The sequence below is a fragment of the Odocoileus virginianus genome, chromosome 7 (assembly GCF_023699985.2).
Source record: "Odocoileus virginianus isolate 20LAN1187 ecotype Illinois chromosome 7, Ovbor_1.2, whole genome shotgun sequence".
Taxonomy (NCBI): Eukaryota; Metazoa; Chordata; class Mammalia; order Artiodactyla; family Cervidae; genus Odocoileus; species Odocoileus virginianus.
The window spans coordinates 57479415-57501621 of NC_069680.1; the positions used below are offsets into that span (position 1 = coordinate 57479415).

Below are 22207 nucleotides of genomic sequence, written 5' to 3' on the forward strand. Positions count from 1 at the left end.
CAGTGAGCACTGCATAAATTCCTCTTAAATATCAGAATGATCTTTATTATCCAGATTTGGATAATTCCAAAATTAGCTTGTTAAGAAAGATTGAGTAATTTTTTAAAAATCAGTCCTCCAGTAACTCAGGAAACTTTGGGAAGAGTAAAACTAAATCCCAAAGCAGTTGAAACAACAATACAACTTTATTTGTAAAACAATTCATAGACTAGATACCTCCCACTTCCTTGTCCTTAAAAAAGGCACAGAAAAGAAAGCAAGGAATACAAAATCAAATTTAGCCATTTAATCAGAACTCCACCATTTATTATTTCTCTCAACTCCCTAATTGTTGAATTCTTGGCTTCTACATCACAACTTCAAAATCTGTCTCCAGTCTCCTTGATTTTGACAATTCCTTTCTATGCTCTTGAATTTTGATTTCATGTTATAATCTGAGTTTGGTTCATCTCTCTGATTTTAGAATATCTACTATTGTACAAACCTGTAAGGAAACTATTTGCTTATCTTCCTCCTCTTACTTCTTCATAAGCTGAGGTTGTAAAATTCAGATCTATAAACTAAAACACATGGTTTTCAACATACTCAAAAGCTAGTCACTATGATGGCATAATTGACAAACTTAAGGATAAAAAACATAAAGCTTCTAAAACAATGAACTGATCCAATAATGATCAACTCTAATATGCAGTCCATGAAGAAAGGAAGGAAGGAAGAAGGGAAGAAAAGAGAAAGGAAGGAAGGAAGAGAGGGAGGGAGAGAGGGCAGGAAGGAGGGAGGAAGGAAAGAAAAGGAAATAGACTTGGAAGCTGCCTACACATTTTTAGAATTTTAATTCTAATTTGTCTCTAGTATTTGAATAGTCATTGCATACAGATTATCCTAAGTGCTTTACCCCTTTAACTTGAGCAATAAGGCTGAAGTTACTTTCAAAACGGTTTTTCAAGGGAGAGGTGAAAAATCCCCATAATCTCTGATTCGGAAACACCAAATCTTTGGTGTCTTCACTGAATCTGTATAATTCCCCAAGATTGGGAATGAATTAAACCCAAGATATACAAATGAAATTGGTCTCTAAATAACAAAAGCAATTCATTTGCTTTTTTACTCACTTAACAAACATGTAATAAGAATCAACAATACAATATGCTTTCACATAAAACACCAAAAAGAAAACATCAGGCTAGTGAGGTCTGCAAATACAAATTGGGCCCTTTATGTAGCCCAAGAGTATTCATGTACGCTAGTGGTGCCATCTTTCATTCAAGTCTCTAACATTCTTCTGTAGTAAAGTACCAATCTGTTAACTTCAATAATAATTCTACATCACTGATGATCTTCTCTTCAACAACACATACAAAGTTAACATCAACAGGATTTCAATCCACCACCAGAAAAATATTCATGTCTGCTAATTCTTAGTGCTAAAGCATGATGACCACCCATCTCCAACTCTATTTTAACCTGCTATAGAGAAATCACCATTTAAAAGTGACTGATTTCCTGCCAAAATCCTTCCTTCTTTAGAGAGCCTCCTTGTTCCACCCCATCTAGGTGACAAATTCTTTAATTATATTATACATCAGAGAAGATGGATGAGACCTAACCAATCCTGGAGGCATAACAAAATTGGCAGAAATATTTAAGGAAAATAAACTTCTATGTTTTAAAAGACAAAAGCTAAACTTTCTCTAATACTGAATATTCTCTGGAGTACATTTTTTAATGAATAAAAATCCTGTTTTGTAATATAATAAGAGGTGGATCCAAATGTAGAGACTGTGATGAGAAAATTTATTGCTGAATATTCATATTGATTTTTAGAAGAGACCTATACTTTGCAAAATAAGAACTTTTATAACAGGAAGTCTCTATATAAATTTAGTACATGTTTGAAAGTCATTCCATTTATATGCCATTACATGGCATATATAATATGTAATAATTTTATTCATTCTTTCATTAAAAATATAATAATTTTTTTGTATTTTGTAAAATAAAAATGCCAAGCATTGTGCCTATGACTTCAGATAAAACAGTAAATAAAACAGACATGTGATCTGCCTGCAGAAAGCACAGTCAAAATGAGTATGGGATACAAACTACAATGGATTTGAAACATAAGGATTGAGAATGATTCTTCAGAAGAGACTAGGAAAGACTAGTACTAGGTATATGGCCATGAGCCACCCAAAGGCATCCATAGCCACATTCCTAGAACCCGTGACTGTTATGTTTACATGGCAAAGGGAACTTTGCAAAAGAAATTAAGGTCAAGGATCATAAGATGGGATGATTATCTTGAATAATACCAGTGGGCTGTATCTAATCACATGAGTCCTAAAAAAGTGGAAAACCTTTCCTGGCTATAGTCAGAGAAAGAGATGTGAGGGCAGAAGCAAGGTTAGAGAGATGTGACACTGCTGCCTTTGAAGACAGAGGAAGATGGCATTGAGCAAAGGAATGTGGGTGATCTCCAGAAGCTAGAAAAGGCAAAGAAATGGGTTATTCCCAATGGTCTCCAGAAAAGAATATATATGTATGTTTAAAATGAAAATATTAGAGCAAACATATCATATGTTTAAGTAGTTGTCTATTTTATTTGTTATAGACCCATCTGGACTCACATATTACTAATTTATTACTTAGTTCAGTCCAGTCACTCATTCGTGTCCAAATCTTTGTGACCGCACGGACTGCACCACGCCAGGCTTCCCTGTCCATCACCAACTCCCGGAGTTTATTCAAACTCATGCCTATCGAGTTGGTGATGCCATCCAACTTATTGAACATACAGCTTCAGTCAAAACTGATTGAGACTTGCTGATTTGTTTAAGGAAGTAAAAAGTTATTTAGATTCAAACTGGTCCCACGAATTGAGCTTGAGAAAAACATAAACTATATTTATTTCACACCATTGATATATTCTGAACTCAATAAACTTGCAAAATTTGAAGCCCTGAAGTCACATTCACATAAAAGATCCACAGATCATGATGAGAGTTAACTTTGCTTTTTTTCCTGGTTATTTTCATTGCATCTGAATTATTATTAAGCATTTACCCTATCAACATAGCTCAATAACAAAAGCTCCAAACTAATCTGAAAAGCAAGTCAGACCCACCAAATGAAACACAACACTCCTTAAACTAATAAGTTGAAGACTGGTATGAGAGTTGTCCTAAAATATTTGAGCAAACTCTAAGAAAGGTTTGAGTTCAGCTAGTTTCAGGAAAGTACATTCCCTTTCGTTACAGCTACTGAAACAGTTATAGAGAAGCATTCTTTGTGATAGAAATCTAGAGTAAAAGTAAACCTGGAAATTTGTTCTGATAATATACTCCACAGTGGTTCCTGCTGTTTAATTCCAATATTCATTGGCTTGCTCAGATACTCATATTAGGCCCAAAATTCTGCACTTGTATATAAAAAGGAAGTATTATACTGATTTTGGATGCTCTTTCATAATGTTATAAGCACAGATTTGCTTATTTATAGGTTGTACTTATCAATAAAATATTAATATATCATGCATATAAGTAGGTTTCTGATCCTGTAGACCACCACTGGATAACAAGCTTCTCGTGCTCTCATCTCTATACCAACATGAGGGCAGCTCATACCAGACAGTATCCACATACACACACTAAGTCTTTCATTCCCTGAGAAAAAAAAGTGCCTTCCTCAACAAATATTTAACCTTATGCCCTAGGAAAAATGAATATATAAATATTCTTAGATCACCCAAAGAACAAGCTTTCTCACCTCTGCGTACTTCCTTTCCTGTTCTCTTGTTCTCACCGTTAAACCTCCCTACATTTTCTCCACAGTTTTCATGTAAATATAATAAATTATTACAAATTAAATGCTTCGGGCACATTGTCAATTTAATTGTAAAAGTTGAGATGAAGCAAGCACTAATTCAATTTACCTCTCTCCAAATAGTAATTACTGACCACCTGCTACCTGAAAGGCACAGTGGTAGGGCCAGAGATACAGCCGCTTCTGACCAGTGGAGAAGACAAATAGGTAAACACAGGAATTCCAACAAGAATGAGAGCTATAAAGGGGATAGTGCCATAAAGGAGAGCTATTAAGTAGGGTGTTTGCACTCATTTACCCGAAGGAGAGATAAGGAAACATGGGAAAGAGAAGAAGGAAGAAGAAAAGTGTCCATCAATCATGAAGAGTAGTGCAATCTAATCAATTAAATAATGGAAATATTTGAATTCTTACAATTAAGTCTACCTTTAAAAAATGAAAATTAAAATAATATCTGGACAAGTTAAAAAAAAAGCTACTTACCTTTGACCTCAATTATTTGGATGCTATAGATGGAAAAGTCTTTCCACTTCACTCATAATAGAGAACTTACCTTTCTTAAACCAAAATATCTAACAGAAAGATATTAGTAACATAAATAAGTTTTGTATACTTGACAAATGGGCCTTGAAACTGAACATGAGATTAAAACCTCATTAAAAAAAAGCAGAAGACAAAAATTTTCATATTTTTGCACCTTACTTAGCATATTTGATACCTAGAATAGACACTTTTTAAAAGACCCCCTCCTCTATATGACAAGTTACTTTTCAGTGATAATCATTATTTTCCTGATTGGTTCCTTAACTTTAAAGCAATTGACAATTTCAGAAGAGAAACAGATTTCAAAGTTATTATTCAAATTGAATAAAATATTTCATGTATGAAATTTTCACTTACCTAGAAAATTATTACCTCCTGCAATTTATACTGTTTCATTGTTAGAATTTTAAAATTAAAATAAAAATTCCAAGTGATCACATGAAGTAACAGAATTAAAGTAATTCTATTTCTAGCTCTTTGTCTTTACAATCACTGTGTTATCCTTGTCCATACTGAATCTGCTGTTTAAATCTATAAAGAATATAATGTTTATTAAAGGCTAATTATAAAAATGTGCTAAGTTGAATTATACATACATATATATTATTAAAACTCAACAATAACCACTGCAATTATTTAGGATTTAGAGAATTTATGAAAATTTGTGAAATTTTGTGTGAAAAACATTATCACAGACTTTGAGAATTGTTGGTGCAGAGCAACTTTTAATTGGCTTTATTATTTTTATAAATTTCTAGAGGTGATGCACCTTCTCAATGATTGCACCCAAGGCGGAATGCTCCCATAACTTCACTCTCTGTATGAAAAGTTTTTAACCCAAAGTTGAAGAAAGCTACAAAATCAACACTACTTTTAAGTGATACATGTTTATTATATACAGGAACAGCTTCAGTGGCCTGTAACTGGGCAAAGGTCACCATGTTCAGAATGGAGCCCCATGTGTGGATTTTAGTTTTGAAATTCTTAATAATCTTTGAATTTGTGTGTTTAAGTGAAGTCTGATGGGGCAATAAAGCATATGTCCTGGACTCACAAGCAGTCCTGACTTCCAGTGCTTCAAGGAACAGATCCTCAGCCAACTGTTCCCCTACCCAGCAACTGCTCCCACCCTCCACTCCTGGTGGGGGCCTCAGTACAAATCTGGAAGGGTGGGAGTCATGGGTAGGGCTACAAAAGTATGTGAGTGTCTATGTGCTCCTGCAAGTATCCCTGTGCCCTAGAGAACCAAACAGTAAATAGCAAATAAAAATAACCATTCTTGGGTCAGTCAAGACTGTTAAAAAAGGTAAAAGCTTTCATTTTTTCCCCTGCTTTCGAACAGGCCTTATATTTTCACTTTGCACTGGGCTCCACAATTATGTAGCCATCCTTGCCTATGTATATAGGTGAGTATGTGCATGTGCATGCTATGTTTGTATTTGAAAGAATAACTTTATCTATATTTAATAAAATTATTTTACCTATAATTTTATAATTCATAGATAAACTAAACATATATATGTAACTTTACCATATTTTATCTACAAAATGAAAATAATAATTTTAATCATTTATACTTCAAGGGAGAAGGAATTTCAACCCAATATTATCTTCTGAGTTTCTTAGAATTGGTGAATTCCTTTTAAAATCTTTCACTAAAAATATATTATATGCTAAAAATGGTGATATTCCAGCTTCAGAAACAGCACATGACATTACTAATATGTTCTTATTAACAAAATCTGCTTTGCAACTTCGATTTCTTGACAGGCTAGAGATTTTTGGTCAGGAGCCAAAGTCATCAAATATTAAGAGTATGGAGATACATCAAATGTGTTGAAGTATCCTTAAAACTCACTAACTAATTTTAGCACATTTCAATTACTCACATAAATTACTTATACTGAACAATCCTAAATCTTCAACCTCAAATGTAAAAAATGGTATGCTTTGTAACACATCATTTTCAAAATGTACCTTCATAACTCTTGAATTATCCCACTTAAAACAGATGAACAAAATATTTCTATTATACATTTTTTTCTTTTCTTTACCTCTATTATTTAAGGAGTAATACCCATGATACTGAATATACAGCTGACGATGACCTTAAGACTTTCTTATTTTAAAAATGAAACTAAGTAGTCATAGATACTCCTTAGGTGGATGTATATAAATATATATATTAGATATAGATATAAAGATATATAAAGACTACATCATAAATGATACCAAAAGAACCTTGAAACAAATATTTTTGCATTTGTCTAAATTCAGACATCATTTCTAATATTCCTGAGAGAGAGCTAAAATTGCAAGAAATCTATGACATTATATCATATTTGAAAAAAGTGCACAGCAAGGAAGATCCAGAGCAGCCAAAAATAAATACAAATTTTTAAAAATGTCCCCTGATTCCTATAGCATTGACTTTACCCAATACTATCTAAATTTTAACTCTTATTCAACAACGTAATTCTGAGCAACCTGCCCTTTTCTTTGTCTTCTTTTCATCCTTTAAATTGATGTGCAACTCCAGTCCTGACTCCCTTCTCCAACTAGAATTTAGATACTGTATCAAGCAAAACAATCAAGTATAAATAACCTTCTGGTTGAATTCCATCCCTAAAAACTCCTATCTCCTTGCTGTACCCTGGGAGCAGTTCATGCAGAAGCCAATCCAAAAGCTCAATCCATGTAATATCACGTACTCATTCACTATTTATCACGTTTTGTACACACAAAGAACCTCGGCACATTCCCAGTGTATGGGGTCAGGGAAAACCAGTTACCTACATTGCTCATGTACTCTGAAAGCAGGTCCTGGAGAGCCTGGCGAATGGCGTTGCATTCTGCAATGATCCGCTCTCGATGGAAATCTCTTGTGCAGGAAGAGTCGGCCAACAGAGCAGCCCCACTGATTATGGCTTCAAGGCGTTTCTCTAGGGACGGTCTTATTTCCTCCTCAGTCACTGTGAGTGGATCCAAGACAATTAAACTCTAAAGGAAAAACATATTTCAATGGTTAGAACTCCATGATATTCTATTTTTTTATTATTATTATTGTTTTCACATTTAGAATGCATACCTGATGAGAAAGAGAATTGTGTTTTTACTGCCTCACCCAGTTCACGCATCATTCTATAAAGCAATTATTATTCACCTGAGTAACAAAAATCGGGAAATTATGAGCACTGGTTCTAGTGTCAGTCAAATCTGTTTGCAAATCTTGTCCTTTCCATGAATCAATGGTGCGGGTTCACTCAGGTGTCTTAGGTACTGTAAGCCTCACGTTCCTAATCTGTAAAACTGGAATACTAACATTGTTTATCTCATAAAACTGCTGTAAGAATGATATCAGTGCTTAATATAGTGTCTGGCACATATTAACTGTTCTTTACGATAGTCATTTTCATATAGCACTTCATTGTTTACAAATGTTTTCACCTATATTATCTCATCTTGACAACACTATAAAGAGGTAGGCAGCAGATATTGTTAACCATGCATTTCAATCAATGGTGAAAGAGGCTGAGACTGTCTTACCCAAGGTCATTAAGCTAATAGATGGTGAAGTTCAAGCAAATATTCAGGTCTTATAATACCTAATTCAATAATGTTTTCATTATGCCTCACTATAAATCAAAATTCTAATTAACCTTAATACAAACATATCAAAGAGAATTCTGAATTTTAATTATTCATTTTGAAAGTAAAATTTCATCTTCCTGTTGATTACAACTTCCAGCCATTTCCCACCACTGGAAGCTGACATGGTATTTTTAAGGTTTCCATTAGATATGTCTTCAGGAAATAGAAGTCAAGATAATCTACAGACTTTGAAGAAAGGGTAAAAAATATGAGGCTCTAAGGGTCCTTTATTTAAATACAACAAGAGAGGAAATTTTTCAAGGTTTGGGCATAATGTGATAATTAGAGAAGGAGTATCAAATAAAAGCTCTCTGTAGATGCTTTAACATAAAATGAAATCATATAGTGATCTTCAGGATGTGTGTGTACGTGTGAGTCTTTACACACAAAAACACACTAAAAATCATTGATCTTCAGAGTATGCAGTCATATATGTATATTTATATATATATTTACATATATAGAGAGAGAGATAGGTATTTTGTGTGTATATTATGTATAGGTATAATCTCACATTGATGATTGCACTATACCATATTATGATAAATAATCTGGAGATCAAAATATCCAGGATAAAATTTTAAAAGCTACAGCTCCAGACAAAGATAGGAAGAGAATATCATTACGGAGAGAAAATAAAATTTTGAAATAATTACACAAAAAGAAAAAAATAGTGCTGTGTAATGTTCTTATATTATATAATTTAAAATATAAACTAGAAAAAGATCTTATAGAAAATTGGTTAAATATCTTAAATTTATCTCCTCTGTCTTCAAGGAAAATTTCTACTTCTCCCTCTCTGTCCCTCTCTCACTTTCTTCCCCTAACCACCATTTATTTTCAAGGCTAGTGCTCGCTTCGGCAGCACATATACTATTTTCAAGGCTAACTTCTCTGTCTGTGCTCTGATCTCAAGCCCTCTTCAGTTGTTCCTTTCTTATGTTTTGAGTTCATCTGAAGAGCCTAGTATGTGCCAGATAGTAGGAATTGGTAACAAAATGGAGAACATCCCTGCCCTCTTCACAGGGCTCACAGCCTAGCCAGCCAGTGAAGTCGTTCAGTCGTGTCCAGCTCTTTGCAACCCCATGGACTGTAGCCCACCAGGCTCCTCCATCCGTGGGATTTTCCAGGCAAGAGTGATGGAGTGGGTTGCCATTTCCTTCTCCAGGGGATCTTCCTGACCCAGGGATTGAACCCAGGTCTAGAGGTACTGACAAATATTAATCAAATAATCACACAAATATAGAATTACAATGTGATGTGTTGTTGTTATTCAGTCACCAAATCATATCCAATCTGAAATGAAAGAATTGAAAGTTAAGAATTAATTGACCAGGCATACCTCTGGGCAATTTGGTATGTAATCAAGATGATTAAAGGCAAAGCAGATATGAGTTGCAGAGAACTACTGGATTCTAAGGGAGGGTTTTGGATTTCGACAGAACAATGGAATTGAAAATTTTGAGGATATCTTATACAGAACTTATTTTATCAGATCAACTTAAACAGGTATCTGGGTTATAATTATGTGAAACTTAAAGCAAGAGGCATAACACTCTGAAACCTGAAAACAAACTAAAGAGACAGATTCTATCTCTAGAATAATATAGTAAAAGCATCCAATTTGAACTTAAAAGGACACAAAACTACCTAAAAGGCTGAGAGTTGTATAATCAGAAACAGAATATATGCTGCGCTAATCTATATAATAATACTATAGGAAAATCAGATCCTGTAAAAAAATGATCAAATTGTAAAATCATATGCACATTCACAGGTATTTTAAAATTTAAAAGATGTATATGACCCTGGACTGAGAGTGTGGTAACCAACCCAATTTAGAATGCAACTAAATCTTTTGCTGGAGTAGCTGTAGTTTAAATCGTCATTGCTAATCTTTTTTTTTTTTTTTTTTTCTGTTGTACCCTAAAGCCTATCTTTCAGTAAAGAACAAATAATGTAAGGGTTATTTTATTCAATATGAGTTATGGTGAAAGAAAACCCTGTGGCCTTGAGAAACACAGAAATGTTAACATTTGAGAAGATTGAGATGATGGCTCTCATGTATTTGGAAGTGAACAATGTGAGGTGAATCTATACAAAAATAAGTTGGAAAGATTGCCAGAATATATTGTAGAATAAAAAAAAAATCTCAGAAAATATGCACAGTGTATATATGTTAGAAAAAAACAAGCACATTAAAATACTTGATATTTTCTCTGAGTAATATATATATAAGTATATTGGAGGCTAGGAAAAAGTTTAAGTGCCATGACAATTGCTATCTCTGAAAAGAACTGGATTGGAATGGTGGTCAAATTTTTTATTTTTAAATTATAGCCTAATTGTGTATTACTTCTGAAACTGCAAACTTTTTGAAAATAAAAATTCTTAAAAATTTTAAAAGAGGAAATGGCAATTATGAATCAAACATGTATTATTATTTTGGATTCTAGAAATTAATAAACTATTTTGGAATCATAACAGAAAGATATAATGTTCCCAGTATTTATCAGAATGAAATATATCAAGTTTTTATATCAATTAACTTGAAGGATTTTAATTTTCCTATGTTGTTTCATCATTACAAATATGTTTAGTTAATATATGTCTTTTAAAAAATAGACATGTGACCTCAAAGTACCAGGGCACTCTTTTTTCAGTGAGCTTAGAAGTCAGAACACCCTGAGTATGAATCTTGCTCTTTCACCCACATTGAGAAAGTGATTTAAACTGCCTAAGACCGTATTTCATTCATGTAGAGTGGGGAAAATAAAACCTGTGCCTTTCATATAAGATTTTATATAATGTAGCTTTATAACTATTTTAAGAACTGGTGGGATAGGTCCCATCTCCATTTCCTTGTTACTATTATTTTTACCTTTATATGCACTACCGTCTATGCCAGATGATCAGCACATAGAGTACTACAAAGAAAGCTACACTTGCTAAAACAGAAATCTCTGTATATTACACAGATGTGTATCATATAGTCATTCATTCTACTATAAATATTTATTAATCATCTAATATAGTTCAAATTCTAAGCAAGACTTTGGTCACGCCTTACCAGGACATATAGGAAGTTTAAAAAAATCTTAAACAAGCCAAAGCATAAAACCAATAAGCTTGGAAAAAGTTTTCTTAGTTTTAATAAACATGATGTAATAAACCCTATTCATCATTCAAACACTCTATATTCTGATGAGATAGATGCAATTTACATTCAAAACACTAAAAGTCTTACACCTATTCTCAAAGTGAAATTGCCTATCAAAAGAGATGTGGCTATGATTATAATCAAGTATTAACATTCTTCACAAAAACACATGCAGTGCTTCAAGTTGAGAGCAGCAGAAGTAATAACCACAAAGCATAAATAATGTTTCCCAAGCAACTATATTATCAGTCTTCAAAGTGAGTGATAAAAATGGAACAAAATTTCTCCTTAAGATTATCAACAGAATATGCTACTGAGAGAACTCACAGGCTCTCCTTTGTCTGGTATATCCCTTACTATAATGTGTTTCTACTTAAATAACCTAAAGAATGGAACTTCAGATATTAAAAAATGTAAAAAGGCAAAATGTGAAAAATAAACCATAAATTAGCAAAATTATCAATAAATATAATTAGTAAATTATTAGTGTAAATTACAAATTTCACTACATATTCATTTATATAAAACCAAAATGTATATAACTCATATTCTATTGTATATTCGCTACAACAGAAGAATATTTTAGAAAGCCACTCAATATGCTTGTTAAACAAATTAGATGTAGGCATGCTACCTTAAATTTTTCCTCTAAATTATAGGTGAAAAACACTTAAATAGCCCAATGAGCAATATGATGGTGGCTTTACCAGAACACCAATAAATATTTTCAATTATCTAATTAATTTCAACTGAAGTAGTAACCTCTTCTAGACATATTTCTGTCAAGAGTTCAACAATTCAGTGCATGCACCGCACCACATCATGGATTGTTTGCTTCAGTTTTTATCTGGTTATATCAATAATAAAATAAACCTTCAAAGATTCTTCTGTTTTCAAAATCTCTGTTTAAGAGAATTTTAACATAAGCACTTCCATGTTGTTTTCATTATATTACTGAATATAATATTGAATAAATCTTAGTATACATTCTTAACAGAATATGCTAACTAAGGCAACATGTTTCAATGAAGAAACAAGTTAAGTCTGCTATTATCTATTTTGAAATATGTGTTTACATGTTTGTTTTATATCTACCCATAGTCTGTTTTCAAGCCATATGTAAAGAGAAAGTACTAATAATATATAAGCAATGATGATTACCTTATTCTTCTACACTGAACATACAGATAATACAGATAATTTTTATACACAATAATGTTACTAAGCACATAACATGCTCCAAAATTTTCAAGTAGTGTTAATTCTTAACTGTCTCAGTAATGTCATGTGTGTCCTACCTTCTATGTCCAAATTGATTGAAAACGTAACGGAATACAAACTTGTAAAATTTAAACAAATATTTGAATAGTTCTTGCTTTGTGTAAGGTTAATGCCAGTTCTTATGTCTGTGGAGTTCTCCCAAAAAGCAATTTCATCAACAAAGGAGAGAAAAAGTACAGAGGGGGCAACTAGAAAAAATAAGTAATCCCATTTGTGTTCTATGTCTATTTGATTCCACCTTCCACTTCTGTCTATAATTGTGTCCTTTGGGAGAAATAACAGGTCAGGTACAAGTTCTGGATTCATGAGTGGACTGTACATAGTAGAACATAGAAAAATGAGCAGCCAGGTGGCACAGTCGTACTGAGTAACTGTAAAATTCTGAAAGTCATGTCTGCCCTAAAATCCCTTTTAAAAAGAGGAATAAGAATGTGGGACTAACTGAGAAAGTAGCATTGACATATATACATTACCAGGTGTAAAATAGACAGCTGATGAGAAGTTGTTATCTAACACAGACAGTTCAGGCTGGTGCTCTGTGATGACCTAGAAGGGTGGGACAGTGGGAGGGGAGGGGGGCTCAAGAGGGAAGAGATATATGTATAATTATGGCTGATTTGTGTGGTTGTATGGCAGAAACCAACACATTGTAAAGCAATTTTCCTCCAATTAAAAAATAAATTTAAAAAAGAAAGCGAAGGAAAAGAAGCAGCTTACTATAAGCTCTTGTGTCATGCACATTGGCAGTAATGAAACCAACCAGCTACTGAGTTTAATTATTCAGCATGACATTTAGATGATAAGAGAATCATTACAAAACTCCTTAACAATTCAGCCCCCAAATTCAGCTTTCACTATTATAGAACACTTTCAAAGGCTACTGGTTTTTCTATTATTATAAATGTTAGGTGTCTAATATGTCCCTCTCTGAATATTACGATATTCTCATAGCTTTGGTAAATAGGTGAAGAACAACATTAAAAATAAAATTTAATGTTAAAAAAATACATCTACAAAACCAAACTATTTTTAAATTGAGTGAGTAAGTGAAAATCAGTCGTGTCTGACTCTTTGCAATCCCAGGGACTATACAGTCCATGGAATTCTCCAGGCCAGAATACTGGAGTGGGTAGCCTTCCCCTTCCCCAGGGAATCTTCCCAATCCAGGGACTGAAACCAGGTCTCCCATATTGCAGGCGATTCCTTACCAGCTGAGCCACAAGATATTGATTTTATGCAGTGTGATATGCTGTTAAAAAGCATAAAGTTCAGTTCAGTTCAGTAGCTCATTCATGTCCGACTCTCTGCGATCCTATTCACTGCAGCATGCCAGGCTTCCCTGTCCATTGCCAATTCCCAGAGTTTACTCAAACTCATGTCCATTGAGTCAGTGATGCCATCCAACCACCTCGTGCTCTGTCATCCCCTTCTCCTCCTGACTTCAATCCTCCCAAGAATCAGACTCTTTTCAAATGAGTTAGTTCTTCACATCAGGTGGCCAAAGTATTGGAGTTTCAGCTTCAGCATCAGTCCTTCCAATGAATATTCAAGACTGATCTCCTTTAGGATGGACTGGTTGGATCTCCTTGCAGTCCAAGGGACTCTCAAGAGTCTTCTCCAACACCACAGTTCAAAAGCATCAATTCTTCAGTGCTCAGCTTTCTTTATAGTTCTACTCGCACATCCATACATGACTACTGGAAAAACCATAGCCTTGATTAGATGGACCTTTGTCGGCAAAGTAATGTCTCTGCTTTTTAGTATGCTGTCTAGGTTGGTCATAAAACTTTTCTTCCAAGGAGCAAGTGTCTTTTAATTTCATGGCTGCAATCACCATCCGCAGTGATTTTGGAGCCCAAAAAAATAGTCTGTCACTGTTTCCCCACCTATTTGCCATGAAGTAATGGGCCCCAATGCCATATTAGTTTTCTAAATGTTGAGTTTTAAGCCAACATTTTCACTCTCTTCTTTCACTTTCATCAAGAGGCTCTGTAGATCTTCTTTGCTTTCTGCCATAAGGGTGGTGTCATCTGCATATCTGAGGTTACTGATACTTCTCCCAGCAATCTTGATTCCAGCTGTGCTTCAGAGAGCATAAATCTACATACTAAATTTAGTAATGCATAATGCCATGAAGAAAGATTCCATCATCGGGCTCCATTTGAAAGTTTTCTAGTCAGGTTGCCATAAAACACTAGTTTACCTTTATGAATGCTAAGCAAAATTGTGGTAAGGTCTCTTTCTCCCTAAAAGTAATTGAATAGAAGGTCAAAGTCAGTGCTTAGAAGGATAACTTTATCTCGAGAGAGACCATCAGGGATATATATCAAGATAGCTAATGGGAAAGAAGTATCAGGTGTCAATGAAAACTAATTTAGGTAAGAATGAATAGGAACATTTTTCTGTAGTCTGGATGAGAAATTACTAAATTTAAAGGTTTTACAATTTAACTTAATTGTGACTATGCCTGCTTGTTTCATATTTGAAGATCTGGCAGGGAAAAAAAAATGTGATGAAATTTCAAAATTGTCCTCAGTGATTCCATGAGTCAACAGGAAATATAAACTCTTACAATTGGTGAAAAGAGTAGAGCACCCAACAGTTCAAATTAAGGAGACTTTCAAAGTAAGGTAAGGCAATTGCTCCCCAAAACAGCACAAAGTTCGTTTAGAGTCAGGATCCTTTGTTGATAACAGCACTGTGACTTTCCCGCTCTCTGGTAAACTGTAGTCTGTTTGCTAGAGGTAAAGTGACCCCTTCCTCCAAATCCTCTTATACTGAGAATCAGTCAGTGGGGTCTGCAGCAAGCCAGAACACTAATGCCTTCCCCAGTTCAAGCCACTCTTGCTGTTTCATTACCCCCAAAATGCCCACTAATCATGTATCAGATAGAGAATGATTCTCAGTCTAAGGCCCCTTCCTCATTAATATCCCCAAGCCCAAAAGAGAGTCATGTATATACTTTTCATTCACCTTTTCAATGATAACTGTAACATAACACCATACACATTGCATCTTATTAATATTACAGTTAAGCTCTATACTCAAATTAGAAATATTAAAATTTAGAAATTCTACAGTGTTAGAAAATGTCAAATAAAATAGACTATTCTCACTACCTTCTGTATAATGTGTCACAGTGTGATGTGCCTCATCTGTTTTTCATCAAGATGTCAGTTGCTTTCAACTGATGCATCTTCAATCTCTGGACCAGTCGCCTGATGGCTAAATCTGCTTACCACTTTGCTGCATCTATCAACAGAATTCCAACTCTATCTCTGGCTTCCCTCTATCTCCATAATGCTGAGTCCATATACCAGTCCAATAGTCACATGACTAAGTAATGTAAGAAGAAAAATATGGTCAGACTCATTCTAGGCATTGAAGAAGCCGCTATGCCTATCAATAAACAAGAATAATTGACGTCCCTCAAAGCAACTTCACTTCTTCAAAACTCATGGCCATTGCAGGCAGCTTAACAAATATAACCTCTGGCAGCTGCATGACAGATCCATGCATCTGCACTTGTATACATATACACAGGCTGCTTTTCCATCTGTCGGATATGACATATGCCAGTTGATTGGCTTATAGTAGGCTTGGAGAAGAGTCAAAGAGACTGTTGGCAGGCACTTCATGTCTATTCGTTTTTCATTTTTTTCCCTTTGCTCCAGGGTTTTTGGTCTTTCCTCTTTTGGATCCTACCTACTAAATTATTTATTCAACTTCAAGTGGTCATTTGTCACTAATAGAGCTAAGATTTTGTGAACATACATGTTATACTTAGTCCAAACTGCTTAGATGTCAGTAATCAATTTAAATTAGCAGACTTCATTTTAGTTGCAACTCTATCTTGAATTTCACATGTTAAAAGTGAGCTGGGATCAGGTAATGGGAACTTAGCAAAGTACAAATTCATCTGAAAGTAGCCAAAGGATTTAGGCAGAACTATATAGTTGGGGTGGCAGTAGGGGATTCAAAACAAAAATTCATAGCCTTTGTTAAAAATGCATTCAGAATTACAAGACGGCAACTTCAGATGATTAAAATATATATGGTCAAATTTATTTAATTTAATAAATTTAAATAAATTTATTTTATTAAAATAAAACTTCCAAACATGGGGTCCCATGTCACTGTGAAGGTTGTACACCCATGAAGACAGCCCCAGATCTATGGAAGAAAACATGAGATATTTTGCCATTTCTTTCAACCATTAAGCTACTTATTATAAAAACTAATATGTTCTACAGACGAATGGATGAGGAAGCTGTGGTACATATACACCATGGAATATTACTCAGCCATTAAAAAGAATTCATTTGAATCAGTTCTAATGAGATGGATGAAACTGGAGCCCATTATACAGAGCGAAGTAAGCCAGAAAGATAAAGACCAATACAGTATACTAACACATATATATGGACTTTAGAAAGATGGTAACGATAACCCTATATGCAAAACAGAAAAAGAGACTCAGATGTATGGAACAGACTTGTGGACTCTGGGAGAAGGCGAGGGTGGGATGTTTCAGGAGAACAGCATTGAAACATGTATATTATCTAGGGTGAAATGGATAACCAGCTCAGGTTGGGTACATGAGACAAGTGCTCGGGCCTGGTGCACTGGGAAGACCCAGAGGGATTGGGTGGAGAGGGAGGTGGGAGGGGGGACTGGGATGGGGAATACATGTAAATCCATGGCTAATTCATATCAATGTATAACAAAAACTACTGTAATGATGTAAAGTAATTAGCCTCCAACTAATAAAAATTAAAAAAAAAAAAAAAAAAAACTAATATGTTGACAGTATTTTCTTCATAATCTATAGTATTTTCAACAAAAGTTTCTATTTAGAGCTTACAAAGATTTTTTTTTTTTTCTTTTCAACTGTTCTGAGAGAATAAGCTTTGAAATTCTACTCAGAGCATAAAGTTTAATGAGGTTTTGAAGTATAATTGCCTGCCACCTCTCTTGCCTTTCCAAATCCACTATAAATACTAAAATATGCAAACAAAGCTGGTAAATGATAAATCCATAGCTAACCTTGAACTTAGCAGTGAATCTTGAACTTGGCAGTGAATACCTGCCACTAACAAAAGCTATAGGCACCAAAGTCTATGAATAGCATGGCCATTGTACAATGTTCTCTGTGATAAAGCAGCAATCAACATCCTAAAGAGGAAAGCATGGCACTCTATTATGACCCACACCACTAACCAAGTTTTATCTAACTGTGTCCTAAAGACAAAAGACTAAAATTTTCCACCTTCCATATTTTTATTCAAGCAAAATCAGATTCCTATAAATTAAAACTGGAACTCACGAGACCAAACACCAATAAAATTATATTTTACTAAATTTTTAAAGATAAGAGCAGATCAGTAACTTAAGTTACTTCACATTTCTTTATCTCGGTTTATTCTCAGGATATCTCTCAAATAAACACCTATCCATTTTGAGCAAAGTGCTTTGTCCAACAGATTGACCATGTTAGATAGAAAAGTTGCTACATTTGGCAGAACTAAAAGTGACCATAATTGATCACTTTACACGGTAAATATAACATTCCAAAGACTTTGTGATAATCTGATTACTAATTGCATCTATAGCCATACGAAGAGGAAATCATGGGCATTGCTGCTAAAATAAAACCAGAGACTAGAGAATCTTCTGGACTTGGAATAATTTTAACTAATACTCTTTTAAAAATGGTTATGGAAATGTTAAATTATTTATTTCAGTTAACATACCATATTTACATGTGTTCAAATGATTCCCCTTCATAAGACTAACTCTAAAAAATATATTTGAATACTCAAAAGCTTTTAATAATTTATTTCTGGCTGTCTCCTCCCTTCATATCAGATCTTCCTTCTCCCAATTCAGTTTATCCCCCCCATTGAGGATATGATGCCACCATTCTTCCAATCATAGATCTGTTCGATATCTAAGCCATCTTGGGCATTTTCCATTCTCATCCTTTGTAGTCACTACAACTGTCAACTCTTCCTTCTTTATATCTCTCTCTTCCCTTTCCATTTCAACTGCCCTAGTTTTAATCCTTATTATCTCTTACTCTAAATGTTAAAAAAAATCTTTTGATTATTTTTGCCTCCAACCATCTAGTCCTACAAATTAACCTACACATGTGTGTTATGTTAGTCACTCAGTTATGTCCAACTCTTTGTGACCCCATTGACTATAGCCTGCCAGGCCCCTCTGTCCATGGAATTCTCCAGGCAAGAATACTGGAGGGGGTTGCCATGCCTGTCTCCAGGGGATCTTCCTGACCCAGAGATCAAACCCAGGTCTTCTGCACTGCAGGCTGATTCTTTACCATCTGAGCCACAGGGATCTACACATGACAACCGATTAACCGTCACACAACATTTGTTTTATTTTCTCCCTTCTGTAATCAAATAATCATCATCTAATAAATTCCAAATTTCTTAGCTCGATATTTGGTATGGTTCCTTCAAATTTAGTTTCTAAGCCAGATTGTCTACCAGTCTCCTGCTATAGACACTATAACATAGTGTTTAAAAGCACGGGCTGGGAATTCCAATTTCATTATTGCAGAAAGGAGCAATATTATCCCTTTTTAAAAGAGGAAAATATAAACTTAAGAATGCAATTTCCCCTAGAAGAAAACAAACTTTTATTAAAAGAAAATTTTATGGCAAATCTCTTAGAACCAAAAGCACTTTTTCTCCCAGATAAGTACTATGAAATGCCTTAATCACTGCTATTAAGAAAGCTGAATCTATAAGCTCTGAAACTAAAGTACATTGATTTACTGATTAATCAAACTGGCATGACATTCCCAAATAAGACTAACCTCAATTTTGTTCTACTATTCATCCTTAATAGTGTGTTCCTGTGAGGAGTTTTCTGCCACCCCACATAAAGATTCTCTTACTGGAAAACTATCTTTTTAAAGGATCCCTATATACACACCCAAAGTGTAAATCTGTATGTTTATTCAGTCATTGAAGTCTTGTTGTTTATAAACAACCATTGCTTTTACTCTGATGCTTTTATAAAATGAATTTCATCAAGAAGATTCTTAAAAAGGACTTTTTACAAGTATATTTCTGATAATTTTTAGATTATATCACTAAATTGGCTAAGAAATTATATTATCTAGGGTGAAACAGATCACCAGCCCAGGTTGGGTGCATGAGCCAAGTGCCCGGGCCTGGTGCACTGGGAGGACCCAGAGGGATCGGGTGGAGAGGGAGGTGGGAGGAGGGACTGGGATGGGGAATTCATGTAAATCCATGGCTAATTCATTTCAATGTATGACAAAAACTACTGCAATGATGTAAAGTAATTAGCCTCCAACTAATAAAAATAAATGGAAAAAAATAAATTAAAAAAAATAAATAAACAAGTATTTGTAAAGCAAAAAAAAAAAAAAAGAAATTATAAAACCCTCACGGAAAACCTAACAACTTCACCCAGATCAACAGGGATTAATTATGTGAGACTGAATGTATTGACAAATATTATTCACAACTTATGACTTTTTCTGTAATACATTGGTTTCACTCTTCATTTTCTACAAAAGAAAAAAAAAATCTTTCCTCTTACACTACAACCTATAACAAGTTGATAAAGTATACCTTTATAAAGAAAGATGAAACATTTCGTTTCCCTCTCTACCTGATCTTTCTAGAACTTGGCTTCTCCAGCTGGCTCACCTGTGAACTTGATGGTTTACTGCAACCAAATTAAAGCTAGTTACACTAACCATTGTTTTACTATATGCTTTCTCCTGCTATTTTCAAATTATTTGTGCCTTGTACCTCTCTCTGTTGGACTAGGACTTCATTAACATTGCTAACTGTATTACTCATATCCTGTTTCATAAGATTGGTATCGCTTACATTACCCAATGTGTAACCAGACCTCTGACAAAATTAATGATGTTTAAACATATTAAGAGAGTTGATCATATATTTAACTCTACACAGAATATTGTAATAGTGCCACTCCAGATATGGGAAGAAACAACAAAAGGAAAATATTCCCTAGATCATAATAGACTAGTAAGACAGGTGATCCAGAGAATTTTAGATTATCAACAAGGCCTGATCTAAAAATTAATACATTGAGTGGCCTATCAACAGAATCTTTATCTAATCTGCAAATAAGCCCTCCATGGTACAAAATCAGTCATGAAATGCCTCCCAAACATTGGTCAAATTTATGACCAAGAAGAGGCCCTATGGATAAAGAATGTCACCTGCCATATCAGTAAGTAAAGGATGCTGCAGCCATTAAGATATCAGTCACTGAAGCCATCCCCGGCCACGAACCCTGGGGGATTCACAGTGGCGAAAAGCAGGATACTGAGCTTAGGTAGCTATGGTGCATATCAAAGAATTGATTTCAATGAGCCCAAAGGTGCTAGAAAGTGAGGGAATGGAAAATGATATTCTATGCAAAACAAAAACAAAAAGAAAGCTGCAGCAGCAATACTTGTATCAGACAAAATAGACTTTAAGAGAAAGACTGTAACGAGAGACAAAAAAGGCCATTACATTGTAATAAAGGAATCAATCTAACCAGAAGATATAACAATTATAAATACATATGCACCCTATATAGGAGCATCTAAACACACAAAGTGAATATTAACAGTATTAAGGAAGAAACTGATGGTAATAAGATAAAAGCAGAGGACTCTAGTACCCCACTTACATCAATGGACAGATATTCAGACAGAAAGTCAATAAGAAAACAAAGGCTTTTTATGTATGTATTCAATGATCTGAATACATACATAAAAAACATTTCATCCAAAAATTGAAGAATACACATTACATCCAAAAACTGAAGAATACACACTCTTTTCAAGTAAATATGGAAGATTCTCCAGGATAGATCACATGCTAGGCCACAAGACATATCTCAGTAAATTAAAGAAGACTGAAATTATATCAAGCATTTTTCCAAATGCAACCACATGAGACAAGAAAACTGCAAGAAGAAACTGAGAAAAAAATAAACATGTGAAGCCTAAACAGTATACTACTAAATAATTAATGGGATTGAAGAAAACAATGAGAAAATTAAAAATATCTCAAGACAAATTAAAATGGAAATACAATAGGCCAAATCTATGTAAAAGTACTAAGCAAAAGTACTTCTAGAAGAAAGTTTATGGCAATAAAGGCCTAATCCACAAATCAAGAAAAATCTCAAATAAATGATCTAAATTTACACCAAAAAGAAGTAGAAAAAGGAAAACAAATAAAACCTAAAGCTAACAGAAGTAGGGATATAATAAAGATCAGAGCAGAAGTAAATGAAATAGAGACTAAAAAGAGGGACAATCAGTGAAACTAAAACCTGATTCTTTTAAAAAATAAATAAAATTGATAAATTTTTAGCCAGACTCATCAAGAGAAAAAGAGAGAGAACCCAAATAAATCAAATCAGAAATGAAACAAGAGAAGTTACAAACAACACTGCAGAAACACAAAGAATCATAGAGGTCACTACAATTACATGCCAACAAATTGTAAAACCCAGAAAAAAACATATAACTTCCTAGAAACATATAATCTCCCAATACTTAATCAGGAAGAAATAAAAAATATTAACAGAGCAATTACTAATAACAAACTTAAGTCAGTATCAAAAAACTATCAACAAACAAACCTTTAGAACCAGAGGACTTCACAGGAAAATACTACCAACCATTTAAAGAAGAGTCAACACCTAACTTTCTCAAACTAT

General features: G+C 34.1%; 1 protein-coding gene across 2 annotated transcripts in view; it reads right to left on the bottom strand.

Annotated features, from left to right (window-relative positions):
- CTNNA3 (catenin alpha 3) overlaps window positions 1-22207 on the bottom strand; it is a 1809955-nt gene that overhangs the window by 1326200 nt on the left and 461548 nt on the right. For both annotated transcript variants that reach the window (XM_070470726.1, XM_070470725.1), the window contains exon 7: window positions 7162-7365. In XM_070470726.1, coding sequence (XP_070326827.1) covers window positions 7162-7365 — 204 coding nt within the window. The remainder of the gene's footprint in view (window positions 1-7161; window positions 7366-22207) is intronic.